An 8257-nucleotide genomic window follows, 5' to 3' on the forward strand; every position below is an offset into this window, starting at 1 on the left:
TACCAATATGGAACTTAATTTGAACAAACTCATAATTAGTTAATCAGTAGGAATAGGTAGTGTATAAATAGTTGTAGTACTTAAACACTTCTTATTCTTTTATTGTTATTGTTAATGTTATGGTTATTGCTATTGTTATTACTTTCCCAAATCAAACATTCTACAATTCACTTACTTCTTATTTGCAAGTCGTTAAAGTATCTTAATGTATCCACTTTTGTTGTTGTTTTCTCGAGATGTTAGTAAAAAATATAGTTTGATAACAGTGCCTACTAATTATATTGATTGAAAATTATTGTTAATTTCCTATTTTGACCCCAAAGAACATTTCTTTGGGAGGAAGAACATGTTCTTGCAAAAAATATAATGAAAATAATTTTTTTTTAATTTAAATATTGTGAGGGTGTAATAAGCTCCACCCAATATTGGGTGTTGGCCGAAGGCCCAATAAGGAATAGAGAAGGCCTAATAAAGAACAAAGCCTGGTCATGCCCAACTTGGGGAACCATGAATCGATCCGAAGAGTCTCCTTAGGCCCAATCAGCCTTGCCAAGGAGATACCAACCAGTCGAGCTCGTGCAACCTCAAGTCGACCCAAGGAGTCTCCTTAGGCACAATGTCCCTTACCCAAGAAAGTCTACCCGAGCTGGTGAGTCGAAGAAGTGCAATGCCTAGGGATGCGATCCAAATGTTAGAACAGGACAACGGTGATCCACACATTAATTGTTTAATGGCTAGCTAAAACAATGTGCTAGACCCAAAATCTCACTCTAGTCCGTGAAAAGGGGATAAGACATCTAACAAGATAGTCGCCATAAGACTCCATCATTACAACCCACTAAGTAAAGGATAAACCACCTATATATATATATATATATATATATATATATATATATATATATGTAGGAGGTAACCCCCAAATGCAAGGGGTTTAGTGGAAAAATCAGAGAGAGAGAGCTCATATGAGAATTGTCAGAGTGTAATGTAGCGATCTAAGGAGCCTTATAACCTCAAGTCCTCTCATTTTACAACTTGCATTGTGTTATATACTTGAATCCTTCTTATTATCTAGTTTCTTGGTTTTTTTTTTTCTTTGGATCTCCCATTATAAGCTAATTTTTCATTCCCAAAACAAATTGGTTGTGACGGTTTAGGCCCTTAGCCCCACCTTGGTTGGCTTGACCTCCGCAATTATTTTATTTAATTAGATTTTAGATTTTCTTTTCAATTTTTTTAAAAAAAATTCTGATATGATTTTTTTATTTATTAAAATGCTAACGTGACATTTTTAATGATAAATAATTTTTTTAATATCATTTTAATGATCACGTTAACTTTATCTTCACGAGCAATACACTCGCGTACCACATAAATAATTTCCATTAATTAGAGGGCGTAGTGACTAAATTGAAAACTATTTTTTATTTTTTTGGACCAAAACAGGAGCTTGAAAAAGATAGGGATCAAAATATAAAATAGCCCAAAAGGCAGTGACAAAAATGTATTTTCGTCTAATCATTACTTATTGAAATAGCTGTTTCAGTCAAAAACAAGAAATAAATATCTGTTGGGTTCTTGTAGTTATTCCTCACTTTGTACTGTTTCTATATCTCTTCACAAAAACAGAGGACAACCACAATTGAAAGTACGGAACACGAAAAAAAAAAAAAATGGCGAACTTTGTATTGCAATTCCCAAAGACCCTGAGAACCTTCCCTATTTCTGCTTCATCTAACGGTACAAAGATATTGATAAACTAACAGCTTTATTCTTTTCTCTTTTTAGAGTACGAGTATGAATGCTCTGTTTCTCTCTGGTTTTTGTTTTTAGTTTTTTAGTTTTTTATTTTTTATTTTTTATTATGATCTCTAAAATGGTTTACAGTGCAGGAGGGGCATCGGTGAGTGGGTCCCAGAGTGGAGGGAATGGGGGCCCAGTGATAGTGGAGCTGCCGCTTGATAAGATAAGAAGGCCATTGATGAGAACCAGAGCTAATGATCCTCACAAAGTTAAGGAACTCATGGGTAGTATCCAAGAAATTGGCCTCCAAGTACCTGTCAGTATATTACTATTTAGTTTTCTTTATCTGGGTTTCTTTTGCATTTTAATTTTTTTAAAATACTGGGTTTTTTTTTTAAGCTTTGTTTGGTATGCGAGAAAATGAATGGGAATTTTAGTAGAATTTGGTCAATTAAAAGTCATGCTTGAGTGGTGGAAGACTTCACTACTAGAAGCTTAAGGAAAATGAATAAGCTTTGTTTGTTTGTTTGTTTGTTTTTGTTTTTGTTTTTTTGGTTAAATTTGATTAGCTACCTGAGATCTACATGTATTTTAGGTGAATCCAATATGACTCCGGTACCCAAATTTCAATTAAGTATAAGGAAACAACTTTAGCAGTAGTTGACATGGCCTATTGTGATTAGGGAATAATATAAGGTGTGTCAATGATAGACCAAGGGTGAAAGTGATGTTCATTAGATCGCAATAAGCCATGTAGCAGTGATGAATAATGTTATGAATGACTGTGTCCCTAAGAATTCTTTATTTTTTCCAAAATATTTTTAGGTTTGTAAACACATTGTCAAGTGTATTTATCATTTTATCTACAAGAATATAACATGTATATGTGACATTGAATGGTTCCCAATCCACATATTTATGTATCAGCCACGCCCCTAAACCTCAAATAAATTGTAGGTGCTGAATAAGATATGAAAATATTGCTCATAGGTACTAAATAAGATTTCATTAGAAAATAAAGCACAGACAATATAATAGATTAAGACAAATTTACATTCACTGGAAGAGCAACCTCCCTATGGTAGAAGCACAAAGTTCCAACAGTGTTACAATTGGGAAGGGAGTGAAGTGTATAGATGAGAGTTTGCATTGGAGTAGAAAAGATTTATATTTTTTGTTAGTCAAAAGGTTGTAAAGTGTATGTGTTATTATGACTTCAAAAAAGTAAACTTTCTCAAGGCATGAGAATGTAGATACCCACTTCTTTAAATGGGAATCCATATTCTCACAATAGTTAGGTTTAGGGAGTCATTTTACAAATGTTATGTATTTCTAAAACTCTACTCTGACGATTGGTTTAGGTGATCTTTTAAAATTCTTTAGAATTCTAGAGGATTCTCATGTTTGATTGCTAATAGTCAAGGGAATCCAGATGTCTATGGATTCCTACTCTCCTCCTCATGACAATAAAATGAAATAGACCACACTTTTAGTTTATTATGTGAGCCGTGAGGGAACATTTTGAATTAATAGATTGGTTGTGGTGATTTTAGGCTACAATCAATTGGTTCATTTTTCAATCTTGAGATTAATTTGACGAAAGATGGTCATTGTGTTTTTGACTCAAGACTGAAAGAGTGATGACATTGTCATTTGGGATGATGGTTTGCAAACCATGACATTGCTGGTCGAGAAATGTGATACTGAAAATTGAATATTGAATAGAGTTTGGCCAAAAAAAAAAGACCTTACCTTTTCTTAGGGCCAACAATACCATCAAGCATTTGTGGTTTCCCGACCATTTTGCAAAATATAATGCTACACATTCACAACACACTGTTAGGAAAGTTCTCTTAAATTTTCTAGTTACGTAACTGAGTGAATATATTGGCATAACAAGAATAAAGAAATTGCTTAGGCTTTAACAGGAGAAGACAGTGGTTGCTCTTTAGGAGACTTCAAACCTAAGACTAAGTCATGGCGATAGCTATAAAATTTCTTTGAGACATCCAAAGGCTCCCTAGGACCAACATATAATTTTGCTTTCCATTCAATATGATTTTTCGAATTTGTATAACTCTCTTTTAGAATTACTGAATTAGTATTGCTGCACAGAAACTTTTAGGTTTGTCAGATTGTTGGATATTGGCAGAGAAGTGAAAATTGCAATAAGTTTGCCATTATGATAATAAGTTTTATACATCACTTCTTTACATATTTTTGTAGACCTTGTGCACGTGCTAAGAGTACAATGTTCTTATTTAGTTTTTCTCGACTGTTCCTAGCTGATGTGGCAACTTCCAATAGCACTTCCCAAGCTAATATAAGTTGCCTATCGGGATGAATGAAAGACCTTCCGCTATATGAAATGAATCTCAAAAAAATTTGCTCAAATGTTTTTGAGTTTTGCTCAGGAGCAATTGTACTTGGAAAATTGTTAAGTATTTTTACTTATCAAAAAATATTGTTAAGTATTTGTGGATTCACGTGGAACTGTGCCCTTAAATAAACAAGTAAACTTTTTTTTTTTTTTTTTATGTTGGAATATGTGCATAATTTCCTCACTTGAGAGAGTGACCCTTTAGATCAACATATTCATTTTTTTTCTCTGTAGAAAATGTAGGTTTCTTTATTTTCTTTTCTTTTTGGTTGGGGAGGAGGGGGGAGGGGGGCATGGAATTTGTATAAATGAAATTAGTAATAAGAACATCCATATAGAGCTTGTGATAGATCAAAAGGTGAGGTAGCTTCTATTTTTTTTCATGGTGTTTATGCCTTGATGCCTCATCTTGTCCAACTGTTGCACATTGGGGGTTAACAAATTTTTCAATGCTAAAAATAACAGTTGGAAGCATTCCAATTTTAAATTGTGCAACTGTGCCCTTAGATAAACAAGTAGTAAAACTATTTTAAGGAGGAATATGTGCATGATTGCCTTACTTTAAACTGTGACCCTTTCTGATCAGTTAAGATATGAACATAATTGCAATGTGTTCTTGTTATTCCTGTATTCCAAAATGTTTTGGTTTCTCTTGATATATAAAAAAAGCTATGATAAGGATCTATGATCTGTCTGAATGTACATTCATTTGATCGAAAAAATAAATGGTGGTTACAACCGTTACATACACATACACATACACATACACATACACAAAAACAGTCATATGATGCCAACTCTATTTTATTTGACCTACTGTCTTTTTAACAATGCAGATTGATGTTCTTGAGGTTGATGGAGTTTACTATGGTAGGTGTTTAATCTAAATTCTCTGTGAAGAGTTTTTTTTTTTGATAAGTAATTCTACGTGAAGAGCTATTACCCCCTTGTTCATTTAAATTCTTCTCTACAAATCACTTTCACAGCTACTTGAAAGAACAGGATAGTAGAGTCTGATTTGGATGTGTAAATATCAAAGCCTTTCGTTTGTTTTGCCATGATCAAAGCTCATGATTATCTTCTTTATTTTTCTGTAGGTTTCTCTGGTTGCCATCGATATGAGGCTCATCAGCGCCTAGGGCTCCCAAAAATCCGTTGCAAAGTTCGACGTGGAACAAAAGAAACTCTAAGGTTTATTTTACCCAGTGATTGTCTTATCTTGGATTTAATATCTGTTGAGAAACATTTTTAAGTCTCCTTTTTCATCTTGTAGGCATCACCTGCGCTGACATTTAGCGGCTTGTCTTTTCAGAGCGAATTTGCAACTTTAGCTCAATTAATTAGCTCTATGTAAACTAGGAAATCATACTGCAACAATAACCAGATAGTCTATATATCTTTGTGTGTATGGATGTTTTAATACGTAATTTTGCCAATTTACCCGATCTTAGAGGAAGTTTGCTTGAAAATAAGCTTCTGATTGTGATAAAAAAAAAAAAATCTTGTTGTATTTTGTCAGCTACGAAAATTATAAAATAAAAGGTGTAATGCAAATATCTCTTCTTTGTCCCTTTTTTTTTTTTTTTTCAAAACGAAGACTAATGCCATTCTAGTAAATTGTAATAACACATTTGGGATGACTAGTGGCAGAGAGCTATTTGCCACACAAATAAGATCTAAACCCTATTCCTCTCTATTGCAGCATCATACCAAAATTCAAGTATATCTAATGACAGTATCCTTTAAGATTGGTGATCAAGACTGAAGTCACAGTGTTATCATAGACTAGATGTTGTGAAGTAAAGCTTCAAGAAATTCTTGGAGTTGGTCGGATGTTCCAGTCATGAACATAGATGCATCATTCGTGAAGGCATTCATATATAGAAGAGTTCAAAGGTTCTGAAATAGTAGAAGGTTTATGTTGTAAGTTAATCTACGGGTTATATGGTCTAGGTATAAAGGTTTTATACTAAAATTTAATCTATGGGTTGCCTTTTTGGGAAGACTACCCCCTCCCAATGGTTTTTTTACTTTGGGTGATGAGAATCAACAAGCATTCAAGGATCCATTGCATGTTCCAGTTGGGCCTATTACAAGAGCAAGATCCAAGAAGATCCAAGGAGCACTTAATGGGCTGATTCAAGAGATTTGGGCTGATTCTAACGCAGGATGTTCCAAGCTTGGCCCAAAGGAAGATGAAAGTGTAGTAAATTTAATTCAAGCTATTTAGGGCTGATCTGACTTAATTGGGAGTGATTTATGGCATGAATTAATGGCTGATTGACTTTCCATCTGTATCAGTTAAGGCAGATTTTTTCCTATTTTGGATCTGCTAATTTCAGACCAAATCAGCTTTTATTTAGGGTTTTATTATTTAGTACGTTTTTTAGGTATTTTCCTTGTTTTTAGGTGCATTTAATGCTTTTTAGGTCAAACTTGATTCCTGATATGGTAAGGTATCAATTAGGAGTTATTTCAGAATATATTTTCTTGTCTGTCAAGTTTTGTGGAGTCCTTAAATAGGCTCTGAAGTCTGTAAACGTTTTTCAGAAGATTATTGTTGAATAAAATTCACAAAATGTGAGGCTTTGCTCTCTTTTGGTTCTTCAAGAACTGTGAACTTATCAAGGATTCTTCCTTGTGGCGTTCAAAATTTATACCTTTGGTTCGTGATTCTTTATAATCATTGGGTCAAGGTCAATTTATACCTTTGGTTCGCGTTTCGATTATAAACGTTGGGTCAGGGTTTCTATCATAAATCTGAATTTTAGCTTTCCTGGGTTAAATATTCCAATATTTTTGTTGGGTCTCAAAGCGTGTCGATTGAGGTTCGCATCATTTGGTATCAAAGCACAGGTTCTAAAATCAGTTTTCTATCCCTTTATCTTTTGTTTCCTGTTATCATCCTATCCTGTTTTTGTTGTGTTCTTCATTCATCGTTCTTATTTTTTTTGTTTTTGTTGAAGTGCACTAGGTTAAAATCGTGCACCCAGTTTACAAAAAAAAAAAAAAAAAAAAAAAAAACAAAAAAAAAAACGTTAAAAAAAAAAGACATCTTAAAAAAAAAAAAAAAAAAAAATTATTTGTAGTTTCAGTTCTCTTAGACCACAATATTGTTTTCTTTTGTCTTCTTCCTTTGATTTGGTATTTCTTCCTTTGATTTAGTGTTTCTTTCATATTTTCTTGCCATTGGTATTTGTTTTAACACTACAAGTTGAATTTCTTGATCAAGTTTGTTAGTTCTTTGCAGAACTGAAAAGGCGAAGCAACGAGTGGAAAAAGGCAAGAGAGTGTGAGACTAATATCGGGAAAAAGCCAATTTAAGAGTGAAACACGAGTGGGAGTGACATAATTTCAGTGCAAACACGTGAGGGAGTGTTGTGAGGAATTATTTCTAACAATTCTCTGTTGTTTCAAAAGTATGTCTTTCAGGTGTGAAACATCAAATAGGGAAGGAGGGGAGGAGTCGTCCATCATTTTACAGGCTATGCAACAACAATTTGAACGCATGAATGTGGTGTTTAATGAGATTCGGGATCGGATGGATAGACAAGACACTGTTATTGCTACTTTGCGTGAGGAGCGTCCCCAAAGAGGCCCTAATGCTAGAAGGCAAGAAAGGCGTTCTCACATGAATGATTCTGATGACTACCACGAGGATGAGTTTGAAGATGAAGAAGATCAAGCTTCACTGAACAATGAAGGCAGGTTTGTGCCAAGGAGAGAAAGGCGTGGTGGAGGTTTCCGAAGAGATCCAAGATGGCAAGATGGGACTGATAGAAACCTAGGAAACATAAAAATGAAGATACCCACATTCCAAGGGAAAAATGATCCAGAAGCATACTTGGAGTGGAAAAAGAAGGTGGAGTTAATCTTTGAGTGCCACAACTACTCCGAGGAGAAAAAGGTAAAACTCGCTGTCATTGAGTTTACTGACTATGCTATTATATGGTGGGATCAACTTGTGATGAACAGAAGGAGAAACCGTGAGAGGCCTATTGAGAGTTGGGAGGAAATGAAGGCAATCATGAGAAGGCGGTTTGTTCCTAGTCACTACTATAGGGACTTGTATCAGAAATTACAGAGTCTTACTCAAGGCTATAGGAGCGTGGATGACTACCATAAGGAGATGGAGAT

General features: G+C 34.4%; 1 protein-coding gene across 1 annotated transcript; it reads left to right on the forward strand.

The window, feature by feature from the left end:
- Positions 1 to 1578: 1578 nt before the first annotated feature.
- LOC142642464 (sulfiredoxin, chloroplastic/mitochondrial) lies at positions 1579 to 5676 on the forward strand. Its single transcript, XM_075816824.1, has 5 exons — positions 1579 to 1737; positions 1890 to 2056; positions 4957 to 4990; positions 5218 to 5311; positions 5394 to 5676. Exons 1-5 carry the CDS (start codon positions 1671 to 1673, stop codon positions 5407 to 5409), a joined length of 378 nt encoding a protein of 125 aa, XP_075672939.1. The 5' UTR covers positions 1579 to 1670; the 3' UTR covers positions 5410 to 5676.
- The last annotated feature ends 2581 nt before the right edge of the window (positions 5677 to 8257 follow it).

The sequence above is a fragment of the Castanea sativa genome, chromosome 7, assembly GCF_040712315.1.
Source record: "Castanea sativa cultivar Marrone di Chiusa Pesio chromosome 7, ASM4071231v1".
NCBI classification, from domain to species: domain Eukaryota; kingdom Viridiplantae; phylum Streptophyta; class Magnoliopsida; order Fagales; family Fagaceae; genus Castanea; species Castanea sativa.

Coding starts and splice junctions, on each gene's coding strand:
- LOC142642464 (XM_075816824.1), top strand. CDS start 1,671: ATGGCGAACTTTGTATTGCAATTCCCAAAGACCCTGAGAACCTTCCCT. Junction 2,057..4,956: donor AAATTGGCCTCCAAGTACCT/GTCAGTATATTA, acceptor TTAACAATGCAG/ATTGATGTTCTTGAGGTTGA. Junction 4,991..5,217: donor GGTTGATGGAGTTTACTATG/GTAGGTGTTTAA, acceptor ATTTTTCTGTAG/GTTTCTCTGGTTGCCATCGA.